Raw genomic sequence first — 26,392 nt, 5'->3', positions numbered from 1 at the left:
AGGAAGCCTGCTTTTCCGTCTCTCTCTGCCTGCCTCTCTGGCTGCTTGTGCTCTACCTCTCTCTCAAATACATAAATAAGATCTTTGAAAAAAATAAAAATTTTTTGTTTTGTTTCCTCTAGAATGAGTGAGATTTGAACATATTTAGAGCGTCATTCAGTCATTCAACAAATAATCACAGAGCACCTACGATGTGCCAAGAGCTGTTCTAGGCGTGGGGCATATGCTGATAAAGAAGGCCACTTTCTGACGTGGCGGAGCTACCATTCCAGTGCAGGAATGCAGGTATAAAAAGAGCATTTCATTCGGATCGAGGGAAGTGCTCTGGGGAAATAAAGAAGGGTGCTATGATAACGCATGACTGGAGAGGCCACTGTAGGTCCCCGGGTCTGGACCTACAGACCTTTGATCTGGCATGAACTGGTCCAGAGAAAGATTCAGAGGCGACTGACATGAGGAGCCCAGAAGGACAGATGAAGGTCAAAAAAGATAAAAAGGGAAGAGCTTGGCCCTGCATGAGGCAGGAGGGATGGGAGTGGCGGATGCAAGGATATTTTGCCTCCAGAGAGAGGAAGGAAGGAAGAAAGTAGGGTGTCCTCACTGAAGCTGTGGGTGGGAGAGCCCGAATTTGGAAGAGGACAAGCCTCATAGACTCAAATTTCTCAGGAAAATAGGGACAAGTACATCTGCTGAGAGGGAGAGAGCCTGAGGACAATAACGCCCTTTTGCAATATTGCCAGGGATGGGAAAGTGACTTGGCAAGGACAAGACGTTGACAGAACCAGTGAATCCTCAGAGGAGTCTGCAGACCCTGAATTTACAGTGATGCGAACGGTGGTGGCTTCGTGTTTTTTTCTCCAGGAGGGCTGAGCCTCCGTGAGGACACAGAAACAGGCTGTCACATCTCACCAGGACTGGAGTTTCAAAGGATTTAGGAGAGTGGGAGGTGGGGATGGCTTCAGCCCAGATGATCTGCCCAGCTGGTGCAGGCAGGAAGGCAAAGAAGGGAGAGGAAGGGGACAGAGAACAGAAGAGGACGGCCTCAAGGAGCTGGAGGCTTCCATGGGGCTGAAAAGTGAGAGTGAAAACTGGACAGAGCTGGACAGAGAAGAGGCTGCAGACCATGAGACGGTGACACATCCCATAACAAAGGACACGAGGCAACAATCTGCCTTCTTTCAAGTCATCCTGGCATCATGCGCTGGGTGCAACAATGGGGACAGGAATGACAAGTTTGGTTTTTCACTGAGCCTAGGGACAAGCAGGGCACGGAGGAAGGCTAATGACTTCTTAATCCTCCTCGTCCTTTGAAGTCAGCCACTTCCTGAGGGCATTTTTGTACAATCTTGCCTCTCCATGAACTCCTAGTGCCCTTTTTTGTTTGTTTGTTTGTTTGTTTGTTTTTACTGTATAGTTTGCTGTACCATTATGTTATATTTTATGTCTTTTCATGACATCTTTCAAAGACTGAGTTTCATTTGAGTGCAGGGAACCTGTTCATGACTTCTATACGTCTGCGAGTGCTCGGTAAATATTGTAAATCACTTTAGTGGTAACATGTCAGGCACTGAAGGAACAACACTGGCATCTGCCCCATTAGATATTTTGCCAGAATGAGTCATTTGATTTTTAGTAATTTTCTTAGCAAATGAAGCTGAACTGGAGGGAAAGGCTCTGAACTTGATTACATAATCAACAAGTTAATACCTGGATTCAGAGAAGGGTATGAGAGAAGGAAGAAATTCTCTCTCTCTCTCAAAAACAAAACAAGTTTCGCCAAATTAAACAGGCACTAAATGGAAAGAGTGTTCCTTTTTAATGAGCCTCACAGAATATTAACGCTGAACTTGTTTATCGTGGACCGGATTAGTTAAACCCACCCCCCCCCCCCATTTTACAGATGAGGAATTGACACTGGGCAGAGGAGGCAGACTGCTCACATCCTCGTGGGGTAGAAGAGAAAACTCGGTACTTGGAGGGTTCCTCTTGGCACCGTACCTGGCCACTGCCTTGAGCTTTATAATCCCAGACAATGATGGTCCTTTCTGTAGTGGCAACGATTCTTTTCAGCTGTGAGAGGTAATCACATCCTGTGATCCAGGAGGTGTCCTGAGGGGAAAATACAGAATTGGGAGAGGCGGGTGTCATATGTTTTGGTCTATCCAAGGTCATGGTTACTTACTAAAGAGTAGGTCAGTTACATCTCCTTGCAGGGGAGCCTTGCAATGTCTCTTCTCCGATGTCCGGAGAAGAGGCTCTCCTCTTTCGTCCTTTGACACTTCCCTTGAGTTTCTCAGTACCGTCAGCTGGGGAGTGAGGAACGAGCTCATGCCTGTTACAGCTCCTTGGAGGCAAAGAGACACCAGCAGAGCAGGCATCTTTGTGCACTCTTCACTGTGGGGAGAACACCTCTCCACGGGGCCGTGGGGGAGGCTAGATTAAGTCGCTTCTCTGGCCCTGTCCCCATGCACACAAGTTTTAGCTATTAAAGACCTTAGTGATCATCCGGTCAATAACCGAGTTGAGCCCGGTGAGTCTGTTTTGTGTTGCCTGAAGTCACCAAGCTGGCATGGGTGGGATCGGTCATGTCAATGACACACAACAAGGCCAGAGCAACAGTTCCTGTTGATGAGGGCCTACTGTGCACCCTACACTGCAGCACGCATTTCAGACCTATGTTAAGAATGCTAACCTTTGTTTCAGCCTTAGAAGCAAAGGCTCCGAGGCTTAGAGAGAAGGCAGACTCGTCTGCCAGGTGGCCTGGTGCCCTCCTGGGTGGTTCAGGGCCTTCAGTGCCTGTAAGCAGGGAGGAAAGGCAAGCATGTCCCTACACCTCTCACAAAGCCACGGTGGGACTCTGAGAGCAACTCATCACAGCTTTACAAATGCAAGTTCACTTCTCTGAGTAGCAATATGGATTAAGTAAATTACCAAATCGGACTCAAATATTTTCTGCAATTTCCAAGTTTACGATGTTTTCAAGTTATTTCCCTTGGCCATTTCCTTGTAGTTCTCACAACTTGGAGAGTGTTGGGTTTATTTTTTTTTTTTTTTTAGTTCCTCATTAGGGGGAGCTCAGGAAAACCTTAGGGAGACTTTTAAATGGAAGCTTCCAGGGAGTCATGTCTCCAAGCGCTTCTCTGAAATAAATTTAACCTCAGTAAGCGAGGTGAGGGTCCTCTGCTGCTGCTCAAGGTTTAGTGCGGATCCAAGTCACACAGACTCACAGTATGAAGACATCTTATTCTTAGAGCCTATTTGATCTGCACTGAGATTGTGACTAGTAATGGAGGAACCGTCAGCACATTCCCAAAGCGGACTTCATTAGGAGTTTATAACATGTACTTACCGTAACACTGGTGCTGGTCTGGACTCTCATCTATAAACAAAGGAGGAGAAGAATGAAAGCTCATTGGCACTATAATAAAAATTGAGAAAGTTGGCTCTAAAAGAACATATCTCTACAGTTTACTTGTCATTCCTACCTTCTGTGAGTTTCCTCCTTTTCTCCTTTCTCCTCTCTCCTTTCCCTCAAAAACCTGGCTCTGTGGAATGATTCACTGCTGGCTTTGGACACGGTTGGTGCTTCTTTTTTTTTCTCTTTTTTTAAGGTTTTATTTATTTATTTGAAAGAGAGAGACAGAGATGGTGAGAGAGAACAGAGGCTGGGGGGAGAGGAAGAAGCGGGGTCCCCACTCAGTGGGGAGCCAGACCCAAGGCTCGATCCCAGGACTTTGGGATCATGACCTGAGCAGAAGGCAGATGCTTAACCTACTGAGCCACCCAAGCGCCCCACAGTTGGTGCTTCTGTGGCTTGCCTTTAAGCCTGATAACTGTGCTCTTAGATTACACTGTACTAATGATTTTTCTGTTTGCAAATTATCTCATATTCTTTAGTTTTCAGAGCAACATAGGATATCAAAAAGGGGGAATACAAAATAATACTAACAGCAACGGCAAGAGCGGTCTGAAAGGATGCTAACTAGGTCAGTATGAATACAGCTTGGTGTGCGGGGGAAATTACGGCTTCATTTGGAAGTTCTCTCTCAGGTTCCCGAGAGACACAAGAAAATTCTACCCAGTGGGCTTCCTCTCTTACTGGGTAAGTTATCTGCTGCATCAATCTTACGCCTGGGTACGTGCAGGTAGAGAAAATAGATTTAGTCCACACAGGCCTGTAAGCTACCTGAGCAGCCTCTTCTCCCCTTAGGCCATGCTAATTGCTTCCAAGGTCAAGGTCAGTATTTGAAGTCTATGAATGACCTAGTTTCTTTTGCATGGTCATGTGGTCTTGGGAAAAGTACAGAAAACGGCTGCCCAGAAGGAACAGATTACGTGAAAAGTCCCTAAAACTGTTAGTCATGGTCATCTCAGACTGTCTTTCATCTGAAGAGTTCAAAGACGCTTTTCCATCCAGGGACGTTTTTCCAGACGGGAAATATTAAGTGCCCTCAGGGAACTGGTGAGCCCAGAACAGAACTCCTGTGATTTTCCTCTCCTACTTCTCTATTTCCATCCTTAGTGGAAAGCACATGCTTCAGTTCCTTTTACCACCCTTAAAAGTTACATAATCCTGATGGATATCTTCTGAAGTTTGAAAACCTAGCCTTTTTTGGAAGAATTTTTGTTAATGACATTTACAGTGTCTATCACCAAACCCTCTAGAGAACACCGTGAAAATCCTTAACCGTGTGTATTGTACTTTACAGAGAGCCTACCTTAACATTAGCTTTTCACAGAATGTGTCATCCTATATGTAAGACATATATGTAAGACGTATATGTAAGACATATACATCCTATATGTAAGACACTACATTCAAAATGCTGTTTATTCCTGGTGTATCAAATCTTTTTTTAAAGAAGATTTTATTTATTTATTTGACAGAGATCACAAACAGGCAGAGAGGCAGGCAGAGAGGCGGGGGGAAGCAGGCTCCCCACTGAGCAGAGACCCCGATGCGGGGCTCGATCCCAGGAACCTGAGATTATGACCTGAGCCGAAGGCAGAAGCTTTAACCCACTGAGCCTCCCAGGCGCCCCTGGTGTATCAAATCTTCAAGTAATTTTTAAGGATTTTTTTTCTCTCCAACCGCATGGTTTTTATAAGACACAGATGTGTTTGTGAATGTACACGTACGCACCTCTAAGCATGGGTGAATGAGTGTGTGTGCGTGCACGCGTGAGAGAGGTCTGTGGAATATGAAAAGGCCCCCTCACTCATTTCACATAATCCTGAGCTATGTCATCAGGAAGATCGTTATTTTTCTTCTCGTGTTCTTCTTTACATTCCATCTTTGTTCTATCTTTGAGGAAATGAAAGTAAGAAAATGAGAAGGGAAGTAAGGCACCAAGGAGAAAGGAGAACGAGGAAAGTTTTCATGTTTAGATGAGGCCACGCAGCTCTGTTTCACACCGTTTGTCCGTGATTGCAACCACCACCATGTCCTGAGTGCTCACAGTGGTGCTAGGTAAGCACTTTGTGTGCATTAATTCCAGCAGCACCGCTGCCTCAGTTCTGAATGAAGGAGCCAGGGCATGGAGATGCATAGGTAACACACACACAGCCGGCAAGTGCCCGAGCTGGGCAGGGACGCCAGGCTCCATGTCCACACCAGGAACCTTCAACTGCCCCTCCTCGGGGCCCAGGAAGCTTGATCCCTGAAGGGCTAAACATTACTGTTGAAATTGTAATCATTTGATGATCATTTTAAATATAGTTTACTTGTATAAAGCTTATCTGTAGTTGGAAATGAACCCATCACTGGAATTATTTGCTTTGATATTTATTTTTTTGATAGTCCCTTTTATTTTCATAGTGAAATACTGTGTGGTCTATATCATTACACATTCCAATACAATCTCGCATGGTTTGGAAGTGGAAGCCCAAAACTTACAAATTTAGAAGTGACAGTAATAGTTATGCCCTACATGGACATGGGAATTTATCGTTCATATAATGCTTCTACGTTCATTGTGTCATTTACCTTCACTACAGCCTGCTGAGGGAGAGAGGACTGGTTCTGGTGTCATTTCATAAATGTGAGAAGAGGCATAATAAGTTGCCTCATTAAGTTCCCTATTTAACAGCCTAGCTGGTAAAACATAGGAGCCAGAATGTGAACCACCTTTTAACTCCAAGTCCAAGGTTCTTGTTGGGACCCTCTATACTTGTTAGGATTCTGACAAAATCACTTGTCTCGTGAGTTTTTCTGATTTTATCCAAGAAGTTATCCAGGATCATCCTATAATTATGCTGAGGCCACATGGTTTGGTAAGACTCCTTGAGGAATGCTTGGGTGGCTCAGTCTGTTAAGCTTCCAACTCTTGCTTTCAGCTCAGGTCATGATCTCAGGGTTTAGGATGGAGCCCTGTGTCTGGGTTCATGCTCAGCACAGAGTCTGTTTGAGATTCTCTCTCCCTCCCCCTCTGACCCTCCCATTCGTGCTCTGTCTCTCTCTAAAACAAATAAATAAATATAAAAAAAAAAAAAATACTCCCTGAGGAACACTGCCAAATGCAGTTACCAAAATCTCAAAAATTGCTCCAGGGCTCAGCAATCCTCTGTTTTAGCAACGTATGTCTTTATATTTTGGAATAACTCTGAAATATGTTTATGTTTGCTGTTGCACCTGATAAGTATGCATAGTGCATAGACAACAGAGACGAAGGAGGGAAAGAAAGAATGAACACGTGAATGAAAGGAGGAAGGGAAGAGGGAGGAGGGGGGAATCCAAGCTGTCAAATTACCTGGCTATTAAAGATTGTTATCAATCCTTTCTGAGAAGCTGTGATTAGTAAATCCAACTGAGGGACCTTGACAATGCATTTAATCACATCCCGTCTTCTACTACCTGCCAACAACATAATATGCATTTCAATTCCCAGCAGTCAAGATCCTGAAACTAATTTGTTAGGTTTGTTTTTAAAAGAAAAGAATAAGCAAAGAAACTTTTTACTTTTTTGCTGAAAAAGCAGATTAAACCATAAAACTCAGCACCTGTTGCTTTTCTTAGCACTAATTTTTGTATTTAAACTCAATTAGCCAGCATATAGTACCTCATTAGTTTCAGATGTAGAGTTCAATAATTCATCAGTTGCATATAACACCCAATGCCCATCACCTCATGTGCCCTCCTTCATGCCCATCACCCAGTTATCCCATCCCTCACCCACCTTCCCTCTAGCAACCCTCAATTTGTTTCCTAGAGTTGAGTCTCTCATGGTGTGTCTCCCTGAGTTTCTTCCTTTCCATTTTCCCTCCCTTCCCTTATGATCTTCTGTGTTGTTTTATATATTCCACATGAGTGAAACCATATAATTGTCTTTCTCTGACTGACTTATTTCACTCAGCAAAATGCCCTCCAGTTCCATCCAAGTCAGTATCAATGGTAAGTATTCATCCTTTTTGATGGCTGAGTAATATTCCATCGTAGATATGAACCACATCTTCTTTATCCATTCATCTGTCGATGGACATCTTATTGCTTTATCATCATCCCTGGAGATAACTAATCTGAATCTATGACACTTTCCAAATCAATGTCCTGCATGAATTCCTAGAGAAAATGTATATATACTCATGTTCCTGCTACATATTTTGCAGAGAACATGTTTTGCAAACATCTTTTGGAATCATTCCATTTTGAGATTTCCACATCTCTCAGGAATCCTTTCTTTGAACAGTCACCATCATGATTTACACAGAGTAAAAGCCTAATATGATCTCGGGCTTTTGGGCATAAGAGAATAAAACCACTTTAATGTTGTTATTAAGGATTTTTTGTTTGTTTTTGAGTGTTTTGAAAAAAAAAAAACCCAATTCCTTCATGGTTTTTTGTTTGGTTGGTTGGTTTTTTGCCTATGTGCTGAATTGATAAAACCATATATATGGGACCTCTTTCCAGCATGATCAGTTTTCATAATTGTAAGCTCTTCGGAAAAGCAAGTGGACAGATCTCATACTCCAGTGTTATCAGCCTAATCCATGCATTCTCAAAAGACAAAATACAGTCCTCAAGGGGGTGCAGACTGGTTCTTGGGGGACGTAAATGAGTCTTGCTCTTTTTGTGTATAAAGCAGATACACAAACTTACGTAAACAGATACATAGTACATCCGACATGTTAAAGTGTCATGGAGTTGGGGAGGAGTGCAGGGGGTGCAATCGGGGAAAAAATGTCTAAAAGACTCCTAGGGAACCCTTATACTGAAACCAACATGAAAACAGTATAAAGAAAAACTAATGAAAGGAAGGTTAAGAACACTGTCCTGTTCCAAGCTACCACCACTCCCTCTCCTTTGGCTCCCCCCAACCTGGGCTATTTTCAACTGCAGGTGTAATTTCTGTCTTCAGCTCCCAATTTTTTCTGAGAAAATGTTAAAACCCATATTCATTTGGAAAGGAAATTAAAAATATCACCTGAAATTACAACTCGCTGTTTTCTGGAAATAAGGAAAACCAAATTTTCTTCATCCATCTGGGATGCAAGAGAATCTTCTTCAGAGGAGAAGTATCCAAAGATCTAAAATGCCAAACAACACGCATATAAACATGTGCAGTATCTCAAAATTGGTTGTAACGTAACAGGTTTGATATTGGTTGGAGTTTAATTTGGATGAATGGTCAACACTTTGCTTTCTAAATGCCAGGGCATTGCCCGTAGCCAGAGAAGGCAGCTAAATATATTCAACACATCCTATGCTGATGGCCCGTGATTTCTACACAGTTGCTGATTCTTCTTTCTGATGGATGAATTGGTGTACCAGGCTGGTGTCTTTGCTCAGACTCACAGTTCTTTAAGGAGTGAACATTTTTGTTTGGCAATCAAATCAGCCTTCATCAGACAGAGTCCCCACTGAGAACCTTGACATCGAATTTGGCCATTCCTACCCATTTTCCATAAATCTTCCTGGGCAAGTTTTTCATCCCTACTAAGGGGAGTTTTAGCATTTAAGAGATAGTATAGTTTCTCTATTTAACTGTCCCAAATGTTACTCTCTAGGCACTGCATGAAAATAAATTACTATGAGAGAATCCCAAGGAGGAAGAGTATTCTTTATTTGTAGATAATTTGTCAAATTCTGTAATTCCAAGGAATTTGAAAAATAAGATAACTGTTCTTCAGTTGTCTTGTGAATAAGCAGAAGTAAAATTCTCATAAATGAAGGACACAATTATTTCTCATACAGGTGAGCCTAGTTAGCGCTTGTCAGTGAATGAAGGAATGAACTGTGGTGAATTGAACATTAACGTATATACAAACCACTGGGAATCCTTTTAAAGTGCAGATTCTGATTTAGTTGGTCTGGGGTGGGGCCAGAGAGTCTGCATTTCTAATGAGCTCCTCATGACAGGCCACGCTTTTGGTATAAAAGATCTAGAGACCAAGTCGACTGAAAATAATCAAAATCAGCCATATATTAGCTTTTTTTATTTTTCAAAAATTTTATTTATTTATTTATTTTCAGCGTAACAGAATTCATTGTTTATGCACCACACCCAGTGCTCCATGTAATCCGTGCCCTCCATAATACCCACCTGTTTCCCTGCTGGCTCTGCCCAGAGGTCTCTCTTCTGTTTCAGGACATGGGTCCTCTGTCTCACACCAGCAATGGCCCTTCAAATATCACACTGCCCCCCACCCCACCGCAGATAATCCCAGATAATATCCCTACTTTAATTCAGCTGATTAGCAACATTAATTGCACCTGCAAAATTCTTCTGTAGCAGTAGCTAAATTAGTGTGTGATTGAATAACCAGGGCATGGGATCTTGGAAGGGGGCACCTTTAGAATTCTGCCTATCATATCCTCATTTTTAAAGTGCAGTTCAGTTTGATTTACATTCCTTGCACAAAATGCAACAAAAAACATGACAAATGCTTGCAACCAATTTAACTCCAGACTACAGTGAGGCATAATTTTTAGATAATAATGTAAATTGATGATGTTAAAGATGATAATTTCTGTGCTAATGAATTCCAGGGTTTCTCAGGGTCAGAGAACTGCACACCACATGTATTATCACTGAATTTGAGATAATGTTCTGTATGTCTATAATACTTATATTGTGAAAGCAGTTTACAGATAGTTATTTAACTCAATCTGCAATTTTGCAGTAATTCTTACAGACATAGCAACAGCATATCTGTTAAGTGTCTGAGAACAGATGTGGAAGGCTGGCCTTTGACAGGCTATATTGGTTCTTTTGACTAGCACTTGGGTCTAAAGCCAGGTTCTATACCTACTAGTCACATGACTTCAGGGTCCTTCCTTAATTTCTCTGTGCCTGAGTTTCCCCACCTGTAAAAAAATAATAACCCCAACCTCACACCTTGGTGTCAGAATCAAATGAGGAAATCATGATTAGATTACTTAGTAAATAGGAAGATAAGAAAGTACCTGGATGGGTCAGAGGAGCAAGATGGCAGAGGAGAAGCAGACCTAAATTTCCTCTGGTCCAAGGAATTCAGCTAAGATAGTTACCAAACCATTCTGAACACCTACAAACTCAACAGGAGATCAAAGAAAAGAACAGCAGCAATTCTATGAACAGAAAAGTGACCATTTCTGGAACGTAGGACTTGTGGAGAAGTGAATCCGAGGTGGTATATGGGGAGAGACCGTGGTGGTGGTGAGGAGCCTCCATCAGCCACTTAACAGCAAGCAGTAGAGCAGCTGCACGAAATCGGAACTTTCAGAAGTCTGCTCCACGGAGGGACGTCGCTCCAGAGGCTAAGCAGGGGGTGGAGCCCTTGCAGGGACAGAGTGGTCTCAGGGCCCTTGGGGTCACAGGAAGACCGGGGGTGTCTGAGTGTAGCAGAGCTCCCAGGTGTTGGAGCGAGGAAGCCAGAGGTAGAGACGGAGCTGAGCAGCGAGCTCTCAGCTCAGGGTTACCTTAAATCATAATCCGAGGCAGTCGAACCACAGCTCTTCAAGCAGGGACACCACAAGTGGCAGCTCCAGGGAGACTCCCCTTCCTGCTCTGGGAGAAGCAGTGCAGCAGGAATCTGCCGGGTCTGGGGAGACTCCAAACGGGGCCACATGCCAGAGATAGAAATGCTCAGCCACAGGCCGGGTGAGCTCGGAGCACGGCCTGAGACCAAGCAGACAAGAGGGACTGACGGCTTTTCTCCGAGAGCGCACTGAGGAGTGGGGCCCTGAGCTCTCAGCTCCTCCGGCCGGAGACTGGGCGGCCGCCATCTTCACTCCCGTCCTCCAAAGCCGTACGGAAAGCGCTCAGGGAACAAAAGCTCCGAGCGCGAGCGCGAACCCGAGCAGATTGCTTAGCCCCGCCCCTGGCAAGGGCGGTGCAATTTGGCCTCAGGCAAAGACACCTGAGAGTCACGGCAACAGGCCCCTCCCGGAGAAGATCAGCAAGAACCTCCAGCCAGACCAAGTTCACTGATTAATGAGAACTGAGGAATTCTAGTTCTAGTGGAAGGCAGCACCTAGAATTCATGGCTTTCCTCCCCATGACTCTTTAGTCTTTCAAAGCTAAATTTTTAAAACTTTCTTTATTTTTTCTTTTCTTATTTTTGTTTTTTGTTGTTTTTTTAATTTTTTAATTTTTTAATTTATTTTTTTTAAGATTTTATTTATTTATTTGACAGACAGATTACAAATAGGCAGAGACAGACAGAGAGAGAGGGGGAAGCAGGCTCCTCGCTGAGCAGAGAGCCCGATGCGGGGCTTGATCCCAGGACCCTGAGATCACGACCCAAGCCAAAGGCAAAGGCTTAACCCTCTGACCACCCAGGCGCCCCTCTTTTCTTATTTTTGAAAATTTTTTCCTCTTTCCTATTTTAACCAAATCTTGTTTCAACACCTTTTTTAAAATATTTTTTCTAATTTTCAATTTTATAGTCATATGCTATCCATTCACTGTATTTAATATATATATATATATATATATATATATATATATTTCTTTCCTTAAAGTTTTGGGATACAGTTTCTTCTAACAGACCCAAATATACCCTAAATCTAGTGTATGGCTTTGTTCTACTCTCCTGCCTGATCACATTCTCTCCTTTTAAAAAAATTATTTATTTATTTTTTCTTTTCCCCAACTTCTTATTAATTCCTTTTTAAAAATCTTTTTAATTTTCATCTTTATATTCATATTCCATCCCTTCATCATATTTACCCTTATTTTTGTGTATATATATATTTTTTCCTTTAAAATTTTGGGAGGCAGTTTCTTCTAACAGACCAATATACACTGCAAATCAAGTGTGTGGCTCTTACAACTCACCAACCTTGAGATATATTTATGTATGTATATATATATACATACATATATATGTATATATGTGTATATGTATGTATATATATATACATACATATATATGTATATATGTGTATATGTATGTATATATATATACATACATATATATGTATATATGTGTATATATATATGTATATTTACACGTATATTTATATTTATATTTTTCTGGAGTTGTTGTTACCCTTTTAACATTTTGTTCTTTCATTCATCTGTTCTTCTCTGGACAACCTGACAAAATGGAAAAACTCACCTCAGAAAAAAGAACAAGAGGCAGTACCAACCACTAGGGACATAATGAGCATTAGTAGGATGTTGGAACTAGAGTTCAAAATGATGATTATAAAAATACTAGCCATGCTTGAAAAAAGCATGGAAGATACTAGAGAATCCCTTTCTGGATACTAGAGAACCAAAATCTAACCAAGTTGAAATAAAAAAAGCTATTAAGGAGGTGCAATAAAAAATGGAGGCTCTTACTGCTAGGATAAATGAGGCAGAAGAGAGAATGAGAGATACAGAAGACCAAATGATGAAGAATAAAGAAGCTGAGAGAAAGAGTGACAAACAACTACTGGATCACAAGGGGGGAATTCAAGAAATAAGTGATACCATAAGATGAAACAATATTAGAATAATTGGGATTCCAGAAGAAGAAGAGAGAGGGAGGCAGAAGGTATATTGGGGAAAATTATAGTGGAGAACTTCCCTAATTTGGGTAAGGAAACAGGCATCAAAATCCAGGAGGCACAGAGAACCCACCCTCGAAATCAATAAAAATAGGTCAACACCCCGTCATCTAATAGTAAAATGTAAAAGTCTCAGAGACAAAGAGAAAATCCTGAAAGCAGCTCGGGACAAGATGTCTGTCACCTACAATAGTAGAAATATTAGGTCGGCAGCAGACCTATCCACAGAGACCCAGCAGGCCAGATAGGACTGACATGATACATTCAGAGCACTAAATGAGAAAAATAATGCAGCCAAGAATACTATATCCAGCTAGGATGTCATTAAAAATAGAAGGAGAGATAAAAAGCTTCCAGGACAAACAAAAACTAAAAGAGTTTGTAAACACAAAACCAGCCCTTTGGGAAATATTGGAAGGGGTCCTCTGAGAAAAGAGAGAGCCTAAAAGCAATATAGACCAGGAAGGAACAGAGATAATATATAATAAGAGTCAACTTACAGGCAATACAACGACACTAAATTCGTATCTTTCTGTCATTATCCTGAATGTAAAAGGGCTAAATGCCCCAATCAAAAGACACAGGGTAAGAACAGATAAAAAAACAAGACCTGTCAGTATGATGTCTGCAAAAGACTCATTTTAGACCCAAAGACACCTCCAGATTTAAAGTGAGGGGGTGGAAAACAATTTACCATGCTAAGTCATCAAAAGAAAGCTGGGGTGGCAATCCTTATATCAGACAAATTAGATTTTAAGCCAAAGACTATCATAAGAGATGAGGAAGGAAACTATATCATACTTAAATTGTGTATCCAACGAGAAGATCTAACAATTTTAAATATCTATGCCCTAATATGGGAGCAGCCAATTACATAAACCAATTAATAATCAGTATCAAGGAAACACATCAACAATAATATAATAATAGTAGGGACAGATCATCTAAGCAAAAGACCAACAAGGAAATAAAGGCTTTACATGACCTGCTGGACCCAGATGGATATCACAGATATATTCAGAATATTCCATCCCAAAGCAACAGAATACACATTCCTCTCTAGTGCACATGGAACATTCTCCAGAATAGATCACATTCTGGGTCACAAATCCGGTCTCAACTGGTACCAAAAGACCAGCTTCCCAGGGGAATTCTACCAAACATTTAAGAAGAATTAATACCTATTCTCCAGAAACTGTTCCAAAAGATAGAAGTGGAAGGAAATCTGCCAAACTCATTTTATGAGACCAACATTACCTTGATTCCCAAAACTAGACCAAGACCCCATCAAATAGGAGAATTACCCCTGATGAACTTGGATCCAAAAATTCTCACCAAAATACTAGCCAAAAGGATCCAACAGTACATCAAAAGGATTACTCACCACGACCAAGTGGGATTTATTCCTGGGCTGCAAGGTTGGTTCAACATCTGCAAATAAATTAATGTGATACAGTACATTAAAAAAAGAAATAACAAGAAATGTATTGTACTCTCAATAGATGCTGAAAAAGCATTTGACAAAGTACAGCATCCTTTCTTGATCAAAACTCTTCACAGTGGAGGAATAGAGGGTACATACCTCAATATCATCAAAGCCATCTATGAAAAACCCACAATGAATATCATTCTCAATGGTGAAAAACTGAGAGCTTTCCCCTTAAGGTCAGGAACATGACAGCGATATCCACTATGACCACCTATTCGATGTAGCACTAGAAGTCCTAGCTCAGCAATCAGGCAACAAAAAGAAATAAAAGCCATCCGAATCAGCAAAGAAGAAGTCAAACTCTCTTTGCAGATGATATGGTACTTTATGTGGAAAACCCAAAGACTCTACTCCAAACTGCTAGAACTCATACAGGAACTCAGTAAAGTGGCAGGATATAAAATCAATGCACAGAAATCAGTTGCATTTCAATACAGCAACAACAAGACAGAAGAAAGAGAAATTAAGGAGTTGACCCCATTTACAATTGCACCCCAAGCCATAAGATACCTAGGAATAAATCTAATCAAAGAGGCAAAGACTCTATACTCAGAAAACTAAGAATACTCATGATAGAAATTGAGGGAGACACAAAGAAATTGAAAAATGTTCCATGCTCATGGATTGGAAGAACAAACATTGTGAAAATTTCTATGCTGCCTAGAGCAATCAACACATTTAATGCAATCCCTATCAAAATACCATCAACTTTTTTCAAAGAAATGGAACAAATAATCCTAAAATTTATATCAAACCAGAAAAGACCCCGAACAGCCAAAGAAATGTTGAAAAAGAAAACCAGTGCTGACAGCATCACAATTCCAGACTTCAATCTCTATTACAAAGCTGGAATCATCAAGACAGTATGGTACTGGCACAAAAACAGACACACAGATCAATGGAACAGAATAAGAGAGCCCAGAAATGGACCATCAACTCTATGGTCAACTAATCTTCGACAAAGCAGAAAAGAAAATACAATGGAAAAAAGACAGTCTCTTCAACAAATGGTGTTGGGAAAATTGGACAGCCACTGCAGAAGAATGAAACTGGACCATTTCCTTATACCACACACAAAAATGGACTCAAAACTGGTGGAAGACCTCAATGTAAGACAGGAATGCATCAAAATCCTAGGGGAGAACACAGGCAGCAACCTCTTTGAACTCAGCTGCAGCAACTTCTTCCTAGAAACATCACCGAAGGCAAGGGAAGCAAGGGTTAAAATGAACTAATGGGACTTAATCAAGATAAACAGTTTGCCCAGCAAAGGAAACAGTCAACAAAACCAAAAGACAACAGAAAGAATGGGAGAAGATATTTTCAAATGACCTATCATATAAAGGACTAGTAATCAAAATATATAAAGAACTTATCAAATTCAACACCCAAAGAACAAATAATCCAAACAAGAAATGGGCAGAAGACATGAACAGACAAAGAAGACATCCAAATGACCCACAGACACATGAAGAAGTGCTCAGCATCACTGGGCATCAGGGAAATACAAATCAAGACCACAGTGAGATACCACCTCACACCAGTCAGAATGGCTAAAATTAACCAGTCAGGAAATGACAGATGTTGGTGAGGATGCAGAGAAATGGGAACCCTACACTGTTGGCAGGAATGCAAGCTGGTACATCCACCCTGGAAAACAGTATGGAGGTTCCTCAAAAAGTTGAAAATAGAGCTACCCTACAACCCAGCAATCGCACTACTGGGTATTTACCCTAAAGATACAACTGTAGTGATCTCAAGGGGCATGTGTACCAGAATGTTTATAGCAGCAATGTCCATAATAGCCAAACTATGAAAAGAGCCTAGATGTCCATCAACAGATGGATGGATAAAGATGATGTGGGGATATATATTACACACACACACATATATATGTATATACATGTACACACATATATATGTGTATGTATGTGTGTGTGTATATGTGTGTATATACATATATATGTATACACACAATGGAATATTATGCACCATAAAAAATTAAATCTTGCCATTTACAATGACATGGATGCAACTGAAGGGTATTATGTTAAGTGAAATTAGTCAATCAGAGAAGGACAATTATTATATGATCTCACTGATAGGAGGAATTTGAGAAACAAGACAGAGGATCATAGGGGAAGGGAGGGAAAAATGAAACAAGACAAAACCAGAGAGGGAGACAAACCATAAGAGACTCTTCATCTCCAGGAAACAAACAGGGCTGCTGGGGGATGGGGGGATAGGGATGGGGTGGCTGGGTGATGGACATTGAGGAGGGTATGTGCTATGGTGAGTGCTGTGAATTGTTTAAGACTGATGAATCACAGACCTGTACCCCTGAAACAATAATACATTACATGTTAATAATAAAAAAATTTTTTTAATACAAAAATAAATAAATAAATAAAAAGTACCCAGATGGCTCCAAGTACCAGGTAGGAAGTCAATTAATATCAGCATTTGAGCAAATATAATTCTCAGTTTTGCAGGAGACAGTACAGAAGCACGGCTCAGGTGTCCTTTTTGCTAGTTCGAAGCTATCCACTGGGTCCCTCTGCTCCCTGTCCAGACAACACATTCTCCATGCAGTCTGTCCTACATGTAATTTATAGTCATATCTACAGGTACATGCCATCCCATAGGACATCTGCTCTTAGGGAAGTGGCAAATTTTGCTACTCTCACTTGTAATAACACAATATTACACTGTTTACCATAAATAATTTCCAAAGGATGCTAAAAACTAATTTCCCGAGGAAAAACTTGAGAACCTTTATACCAGATAAACTCCTTCACAAAAGACAGCTAAAGCTTTATGTTTTGAAAGGAAATGTTTTAATCAATGCTTTTAAAGAGCAGAAAACATATTTCCTATGATGAATTATAGCCTCAAAGATCTCAAATTTCTCTTTCAACAATTTAAATTTCAGATGAGTCGCTATGCGTGCGACATGTCTGGAATACTTTATAACTAGTATTAATAATGCATTAGAGGGGCGCCTGGGTGGCTCAGTGGGTTAAGCCTCTGCCTTCGGCTCAGGTCGTGGTCTTAGGGTCCTGGGATCGAGCCCCACATCGGGCTCTCTGCTCATCAGGGAGCCTGCTTCCCTTCCTCTCTCTCTCTGCCTGCCTCTCTGCCTACTTGTGATCTCTGTCTGTCAAATAACTAAATAAAATCTTTAAAAAAATAATGCATTAGAGTATTAATTTTCTTTAACTATGTTATTTAAAGGACTTGCTCCATGCTTTAAGTGATTCATTTATTAAACTACACTTTTTTTCCCAGATTACATGAGGAACATGTAAAACATTCGAAGGAGATAAAAAGCAGATGGAAGAAAATAAAAACCAAGGTATCAACCTATTTTTTAATCTACCCTGGAGCATTTTAAAAATACTTTTGAGCCTTGGTGGCTCCATTGGCTAAGTGACTGCCTTTGGCTCAGGTCATGATCTCTGGGTCCTGGGATGGAGCCCTGCATCAGGTTCCCTGCTCAGCGGGGAGCTTGCTTCTCCCCCCTGCTCATGGTGTCTCACTCTCTGTCTAGCTCTCTCTCTGTCTCAAATGAATAAATAAAATCTTTTAAAAATATACTTTTGAAGTTAGCAGATAGAGTTTTAGATTTATAATAATTCACTTAAAATCACTTTGGGGAGAACAGAGTTGTAGGCACCCATGTGGTGTCGCTTGCCTCTTTTAAAAATTAATTTGAGTATGCTCCTAGGAAAAAATGTGTTTATGAATTGCCCACTGGAAATGTAGACTAACATTGTATTGTAGGAAAAGTGGATGGTATCTCTACCAAAATTAGCACTGACTAGTTTTATAAACTTAATACCATCACATTTCCTTGGATCTCTTTACATCTAATTTTTCTCCTTATAAATTAAAAAGAAAGGTCTAGGTGATGTTTTAGTTGAGTTACAAGGTTTCATTATTCTATAAACGTTCATTTTTCCAAGTGCATTTGAATATGAAATCTAGAAAAAGAAAGTACACCTTCTTATGGCATTGCTACAACAAAGATTTGTATTCAGAATCCGTTTTGGGGTGCCTGGGTGGCTCGGTTGTTTAAGTGTCCTGGGTCATGATCCTGGCATCCTGGGACTGAGCCCCACATTGGGCTCTCTGCTCAGCAGGGAGTCTGCTTCTCCTTCTCCCTCTGCCCCTCTCCCCACCCGGCTTGTGCTCGCTCTCTCTCTAATGAATAAAAGCTTTAAAAAAAGAATCAGTTTTTTACATTCGTGCCTGACTTTATTTATTTTTTATTTTTTTATTTTTTTAAAATTTTTTTTAAAGATTTTATTTATTTAACAGACAGAGATCACAAGCAGGCAGAGAGGCAGGCAGAGAGAGAGGAAGGGAAGCAGGCTCCCCACTGAGCAGAGAGCCCGACGTGGGGCTCGATCCCAGGACCCTGGGATCATGACCTGAGCCGAAGGCAGAGGCTTTAACCCACTGAGCCACCCAGGCGCCCCTCGTGCCTGACTTTAAAATAATAAACCCAGTTCTTCTTACCTGATAAGGTTAACAATGACTGATTTTTTAAAAAAAAATGATAGTCTGTACTGAGACAAAGTTAGTCTCCCAGCCCTGAATTTCCATTTTACAGGTGATGGATTGAAGGTTAGAAAGGTTAGGTCACACCGCTTGGAATAGAAATGCCTCTTAGGAGCATTGGCACAGATAGTTTGTGAGAATGACAGAACAATAGGAGGAGATGCTTCCTGCAATATTTTCTTAAACCTCATTTTTCTTCATGTATATACAGTTTACAGAGGCTGCTCACAAGTGTTTCTATTAAACTTGCGTGTGATTTATGAAGAGAAGAACCCAGGTGATACAACAGAATAATGTCATATGAAATTACTGCAGACTGAAGGAGAAAGTCTCAGCTCCAGGACCAAAACCTACTTTCTCTGTGGCTTTTGGTAAGTCAATTAACCTTTCTGTGTTTCATTTCCCTCATCTTTATTATTGCAAAACATCGCCCGCCTCAGTCTATGTGGTGGGGAGGGGCTGCTGAGGAGAGTAGATGAGAACATAGGAGGTGTCCGAAAAAAGACAAATGCAAGATAATTATGATGTTCTAACCAGAAAGGGAAGGAGAAGGAGAAAGAGGGAGTAGACGTGGAAAAGAATGGGGCTCTAATTCCTCACCTACACAATGAAGCAATCTGAGTTTTCTTTACTTATTCCTTCATCCATTTATTTTATGGACAAAGAAGTGCTCTGTTTACATACAACAAAACATTTGTAACATAATTCTCTCTCTTCAAAACTGAGAACATGGAGGCCAGGTTCTCACGTAAGTGGATTGACCGTGTCTCATTTGTTGGCCTCCTGGGACATTTTTAGAGCATTGATTTTCTGAATCCAAGTGTGTAATATAGTATCAACAGACTTCTGTTATTTCTTGAAATGCATAAATTATTTGATGTTGATATGAATTACTCGTTATATACTCATTTTCATATTTTTGGTGATCCAGAAATATTACATTAGAAATTCAAGTACATGAACCATCGCAGGTGAGAAATGTTCATTAAAAAATTGAGAACAGTGAGGATATGTGATTCTCAAAATTACTGCTACTCCAAGTTTAGTGACAGAGAATTCAAGTTATGAGTAGGTGGGAAAGTATCCAAAGGATTTACACAGTGTGATTGAGCCTAGATCCTTGAAAAAACATGTTTATTTTGTATACCTACAACCTTTAGGAAAAAGACAGCTATTTCTGTATTCCTACAAAATTACTCACTGTCTTATCGTTAATTTGATTTCTTAAAACTCTGACTGTCTTACTGTTCATTGGATTTCTTAAGCTAATCTTTGGATGATTAAGGGCTTTTGTTAATATATATGTCATATATGGGGCACCTGGGTGGCTCAGTTGGTTAAGCGACTGCCTTTGGCTCAGGTCATGATCCCGGAGTCCCGGAGTATATGTTTATATATAAATATATATGCACACACACACTAAAAGAAGGAGCACAGGCCAGGCCTAACTCTCCCCTTGTCTCCCTGTTTTGATGTGAAACTACAAAGTACTAGAATTTTAAATTCTCACTTGGACTTCCAGGACATTACTAAGGCATGTTTGCCAAAATTAGAGGATAGAACCTACTTAATTTAACAATTGCTAAACTTAGAATTTAAAGACTTTTACATATTTGATGTATGGGCCTCTATTTATAATTTTGCTCAAATAAAAAGGGATGTTTTGCACATCTGACTTATCCGTAGAACCAGTTGAGAGTAAAGAATGTGAAATCACATTCTTCAGAATGAGCATTTCTGATCAAGGTGGCTAATTGTTATCATTTTCTTTGATTTTCTGGTGTTTAAACACACTATATTAAACTTTTTTCTCTCATGCTTGTGTTTTTGGAGAACAATGCCAAATGTCTTCTCATTCTTTCTGGAACTATTCCTAAAGAACAAAGTTGGACTCTTTCTGTGGGACGTGGTCTGTCCATCTTTCATTCATTTGCCAGCAAAAACCTATCTTTGCTGATCAGGGCAAATTCCTTCTATGTCTATTTTGACGTTTTCTCTGCTGTCCAATAAAAACATAACGAGAGCCATATATATAACTTTAAATTTTTCTAGTAGCCACATTAAAAATGTAAAAGGAGTGAATTGATTTAATTGTATTTATTAAAAAGATGTTATTTATTTATTTGAGAGAGAGAACACAAGCAGGGTGAGCAGCAGAGAGAGAGGGGGAAGCAGGCTCCCCACTGAGCAGAGAGCCCGATGCAGGGCTTGATCCCAGGACCCTGAGATCATGACCTGAGCTGAAGGCAGAGGCTTAACCAACTGAGCCACCCAGGCTCCCTTTAATAATACATTTTTTTTTAAAGATTTTATTTATTGATTTGACAGAGAGAGATCACAAGTAGACAGAGAGGCAGGCAGAGAGAGAGAGAGGGAAGCAGGCTCCCTGCCGAGCAGAGAACCCGATGCGGGACTCGATCCCAGGACCCTGAGATCATGACCTGAGCCGAAGGCAGCGGCTTAACCCACTGAGCCACCCAGGCGCCCCTAATAATACATTTTTAACCTGATGTGTCCAAAATATAATTTCCACATGTAACCAATATAAAAAGTTCCTAGTGAGCCATTTTACACCACCTTCATGTATTACATTTTTAAAATCCAGTGTGTATTCAATAATTATAGCACATCTCTGTTGAGACTAGTTACATTTCCAGTCCTCAGTACCCTCCTGGGGGTAGGGGCAAGTGTTTTGGGCAGCGCGGCAGTCTAGAGTTTCTAAGGGTTCCATCTCCGATGAGGGTCTTTCCTAGCAAAGCTTCTTTGAGATTTCGTGCTGCTGTACCTTCACTAAGGATAAATCCAACATTTCCCCGTCATTCTCTGGCCGTCTTACCAATACAGCTGTCTTGTTTTACCTGTGCCTTCTAATCAGGGGGCCTCTTCAGGTCCTGGCCCAATCTTTCCTCAGGGTTTCTACCTTTGGTAATACCCAGCAGTTACTCTCAAGTTCTACGTAGTAGATTCTGATAAAATGACTAACATTCCCTCTAATTTTAGCAACACAAACGTTAACTCGTGATCGTTCCAGAAAAACAGGTCATCGCTGTATAGAATTCAGGTAACCGCATGGCAACTCTCAGAAACCTGCTGCTGAAAACCCAAGACACACTGGAAAATTGACCATTGAATATAGGGCTCTAAAGGCAAGCTCAACCGAAACAGGCTATAAAAAAAGAATGGAAAAGAAAAAAGAAAAGAAGGACAAAGGAAAGAAGGAAGGAAGAGAAGGAGGCAGAGAAAGAAAAAGAAGCAAGCTTGACATTCATGATTCATTGTCTTTGATATATAAATCTTATTTGTTTGTTTGTTTTTGTCTTTTCATTGCTTACAATCTCCAGTAAAGTGTTGAAGAGCAGTAAAGATAATAGGCATCCTTTTCTTGCTCTTAACTTTAGTGAGAGTGTTCCTAGTATTTTCTTAAAAGATTTTATTTATTTATTTGACAGTCAGAGATCACAAGTAGGCAGAGAGGCAGGCAGAGAGGGAGGGGGATGCAGGCTCCCTGCTGAGCAGAGAGCCCAATGCGGGGCTCAATCCCAGGACCCCGAGATCATGACCCGAGCCGAAGGCAGAGGCTTTAACCTACTGAGCCACCCAGGTGCTGGAGTGTTCCTAGTACTTTATCATTAAATATGACACTTGATTAAAGAGGTTTCTAGAGACTTCTGGTTAGAAGAGCACATCCTAGGGGCACCTGGGTGGCTCAGTGGGTTAAGGCCTCTGCCTTTGGCTCAGGTAATGATCCTGGGGTCCTGGGATAGAGTCCGGAGTCGGGCTTTCTGCTCAGCAGGGAGCCTGCTTCCTCCTCTCTCTCTGCCTGCCTCTCTGCCTACTTGTGATCTCTGTCAAGTAAATAAATAAAATCTTAAAAAAAAAAAAAAAGAAGAGCACGTCCTAAAGTAAATCCCCTCCCCACACACACAGTGAGTCACACCTTTGCAGAACCCTCATCCCTTGAGTATGCCTAGAACTCGTGACTTGCTTCTAATCAAAAGAATAAGGCAAAGGTGCCCGATTGCTTCTCCCATGATTATATTACATTATACAAGACTGTCCTCAGGGACTGTGCAGAAAGCCTTGAAGAAGTGAAGTTGTGAACTGCCTATGTAGTGTTTCATAAGGCAAAGAACTGCAGACAGTCTGGAAACATGAGGACACCTTCTAGTCTCCAGCTTCCAGCCAATAAAAAGCTGAGTCCCTTAGTCATACACAACAAGGAAATGCATTCTGCCAACCCCTGGAATGAGCTTGGAAGAAGATTCTTCACTGGTTGGGTTTCCAAATGAGAATAACATGATTGCAGCCGTGTGAGACCTTGAGCAGAAGACCCAGATAAGTTGTGTCCAGTCTCCTGCTCCATGGAAATGCTGAGATAATAAATGTGTGTCCTTGAAGTTGTAAAGTTTAGAAAGAAATAAATCTTGGCATTTGCAACAGCATGTGTGGACCTTGTAAGCATTATGCTAAGTAAAATAAGTCAGACACAGAAAGACATATCACTTATATGAGGAATCAAAAGAAGCTGAACTCATAGAAACAGAGACTAGAATGGTGGTTATCTGGGAAAAGGGGACATGTTAAAAGAGTTCAAACATCCAATTATAAGATGGATGTGTTCTGGGGATCTAATGTACAGAAGGGCAATTATGGTTAAGAATGCCTCATGGTGTACTTCAAAGATGCCAATGGAGTAGATCTTTTTTTTTTTTAAATTTTATTTATTTATTTGATAGACAGAGATCACAGATAGGCAGAGAGAGAGGAAGGGAAGCAGGCTCCCTGCTGAGCAGAGAGGCTGATGTGGGGCTCGATCCCAGGACCCTGGGATCATGACCTGAGCCGAAGGCAGAGGCTTTAACCCACTAAGCCACCCAGGTGCCCCTGGAGTAGATCTTTAATGTTCTCCCCACAAAGAAGAAATGGTAATCATGTGACACGAAGGAGGTGACGGCTAACCCTATGGAGGCAGCCATTTTGACATAGAGAAATGTACAAATTAATACGTTGTGCACCTAAACTTACACAATGTTCTACGTCAATAAAGCCGAGGGGAAAGTTGCTAAATTAGTGGGCATTTTTTACAGCAGCTCCAGAAAATGAACACAACCTTTTACCAAGTTCAGGAAATTGTCCATCATTCTTATTCTGCTAAGATTTTTTTTTTCTTTTTAAAAATGGGAATGGCTACTGGATTTCTATCAAAAATTTTTTTTATGTTAGTTTAAGATCAGGAGTCAGCAAACTTTTCCTGAAAAGGGCCAGGTAGTAAATATTGTTGACTTAAAGAGCATTCAGTCTCTATCCCATTATTTATTTCTGTTCTTGTAACACAGACATAGCCACAAAGAATACAGGTGGGTGAGTGTTCTGTGTTCTGATAAACCTTGTTTGCAAAACATGTGGCTGTTCAGTTTGGCCTGTGGGCCTTAGCGTGCTGACTTCTAATTAAAATTATCGTACAGTTTTTTTCTCTTCTAACATATTGAATGAAATATGTTCCTGGACTTTCTAATATTAAATTGCCCTTACTTTTCTGGGATGAGTTCTACTCAGAAATGATTTTTAACGCACTGCTGGATTTGACTTGTTAAAATTTTATTTAGGATTTCAGCATCAATATTAGCCTATCATTCCCTGGCATTTTTTCTCTGTTCAGTTCATGTTATTACAGCCTCATAAAATGAGTGGGTTAACTTATCAGCTTTTCTTTTTTTTTTTTTTTTAAAGATTTTATTTATTTATTTGACAGAGAGAGATTACAAGCAGATGGAGAGGCAGGCAGAGAAAGAGAGAAAGGGAAGCAGGCTCCCTGCTGAGCAGAGAGCCCAATGCGGGCCTCGATCCCAGGACCCTGAGATCATGACCTGAGCCGAAGGCAGCGGCTTAACCCACTGAGCCACCCAGGCGCCCATTATCAGCTTTTCTTAAGTTGTACAAAACTACATAGAATGCAGGAATTATGTATTCTTTAAAGGCTTAATAGGCTTTTTGTTTACAATTTTTTCCCAAAAGTAATTCTTTTTTTATTTGGTCAGTTCTTAGGGATTTGGGCAATCTTTTATTATTGATTCCTAGTTTTCTTATATTGGAGTTTACTGAAATGCCCTTTTTACTTTTATGCATGCACAGCTTTGTGATGTGCATATAGTTGGGAAGATGTGTCTTTCCCATATCTTGGGTTCAAAGTTCTATTTATACGTATCTACCAGCTTGTTATAAATGATAGGCAAATCCTTTCAATCTTTGCTTTTCTTTTTGTCTACTGTATCTACTGATTTTTTTTTGAGCAGGGGTGAGGCAGAGGGAGAGGAAGGAAGAGAATCTCAAGGGGGCTCCATGCTCAGTGCAGAGCCCGACACAGGGTTCTGTCTCATAACCCTGAGGATCATGACCTCAGCCGAAATCAAGAGTCAGACACTTAACTGACTGAGTCACCCAGGTGTCCCTCTATCTACTGATTTTTGAGAAAGAGCCTGATAATTTTTAATATTACTTCCATTGCTTATAAACATGTGTGCAATTTTTTAAATTGTAAGTTACCTTGAATCCTTTTAGAATAGGAAGAATCTGGTTTACAAACAAACCTACAGAGTGCAGTCTTCTGTGAGTTTCAACAACGATCAGAGGCATTCCTTTCTCCTTTTCCATAGATCCATAGATATATATATGTATAGTCCATAGATCACTTAACCAAACATGCCTCTCCACGTTCATCCAAAAACACCAGACGATGGTGGAAGGGACACAGAACTGCACAGACAGGGAAGTGACTCACAAAATGGTAGAGGTGGTCAACCATAGTCTTTTTCTTCTCTTACATGATATTTGTATGCTTTGAAACTATTTGAAAAGGAAGATCTCTCCTTGAGAATGTAATGAAGGCATTTAACATATTGGTTGTTGTTAATGGCATGTATATTTCTTCCATTTGGCAGCTCCGTGTAAGAGTATTCAAGAGTTAGCCATGAATAATATAGTTAAACCTCTGTCTGTCTCACTCACGTTCAGTTAGGGACGGTGGTCACATCTTTAATTGCATTCAAACATGCCACATACACGCCATGGGCTTAACCCCTGTGGGAATCACACTTGGATAAATTATTTATTCTGAACAAGGAGAAACAATACCTGGATTTTTTATGATAAACATGAAAAGTGCTACCTCACACCAGTCGATAGGTACATCGGGGTTGTTGCAGAGTTTCCTGTAAAAGCTTTTCACATCTTGACTCTTCACTTCTGGACCAAAGAGTTCCTGCACAGCCTCATAAAACTTGTCATAATCGATTACATCTGCATTGTAACAAATTGCAAGAACATTGTTACCAAACTCCAAGGACTCAGCTCCTTTTCCTATCTTC

At 40.7% G+C, this 26,392-nt stretch overlaps 1 protein-coding gene across 3 annotated transcripts in view; it reads right to left on the bottom strand.

Moving 5' to 3' along the window:
* Window positions 1-26,392, bottom strand: part of WDR64 (WD repeat domain 64) — a 139,513-nt gene that overhangs the window by 107,710 nt on the left and 5,411 nt on the right. For 2 of the 3 annotated variants that reach the window (XM_047703881.1, XM_047703882.1), the window contains exons 2-6: window positions 26,194-26,324; window positions 8,421-8,523; window positions 6,750-6,853; window positions 3,350-3,379; window positions 1,999-2,109 (exon numbers count right to left, since the gene is read on the bottom strand). In XM_047703881.1, coding sequence (XP_047559837.1) covers window positions 1,999-2,109; window positions 3,350-3,379; window positions 6,750-6,853; window positions 8,421-8,523; window positions 26,194-26,324 — 479 coding nt within the window. Of the gene's footprint in view, window positions 1-1,998; window positions 2,110-3,349; window positions 3,380-6,749; window positions 6,854-8,420; window positions 8,524-10,402; window positions 10,555-26,193; window positions 26,325-26,392 lie in introns of those variants that run through there. The other variant, XM_047703884.1, reaches the window with a different exon arrangement.

This window comes from Lutra lutra, chromosome 15, assembly GCF_902655055.1.
Source record: "Lutra lutra chromosome 15, mLutLut1.2, whole genome shotgun sequence".
Taxonomy (NCBI): domain Eukaryota; kingdom Metazoa; phylum Chordata; class Mammalia; order Carnivora; family Mustelidae; genus Lutra; species Lutra lutra.
Note: the sequence above shows the minus strand (reverse complement) of the source record. Positions and strands in the feature narration are given on the sequence as shown.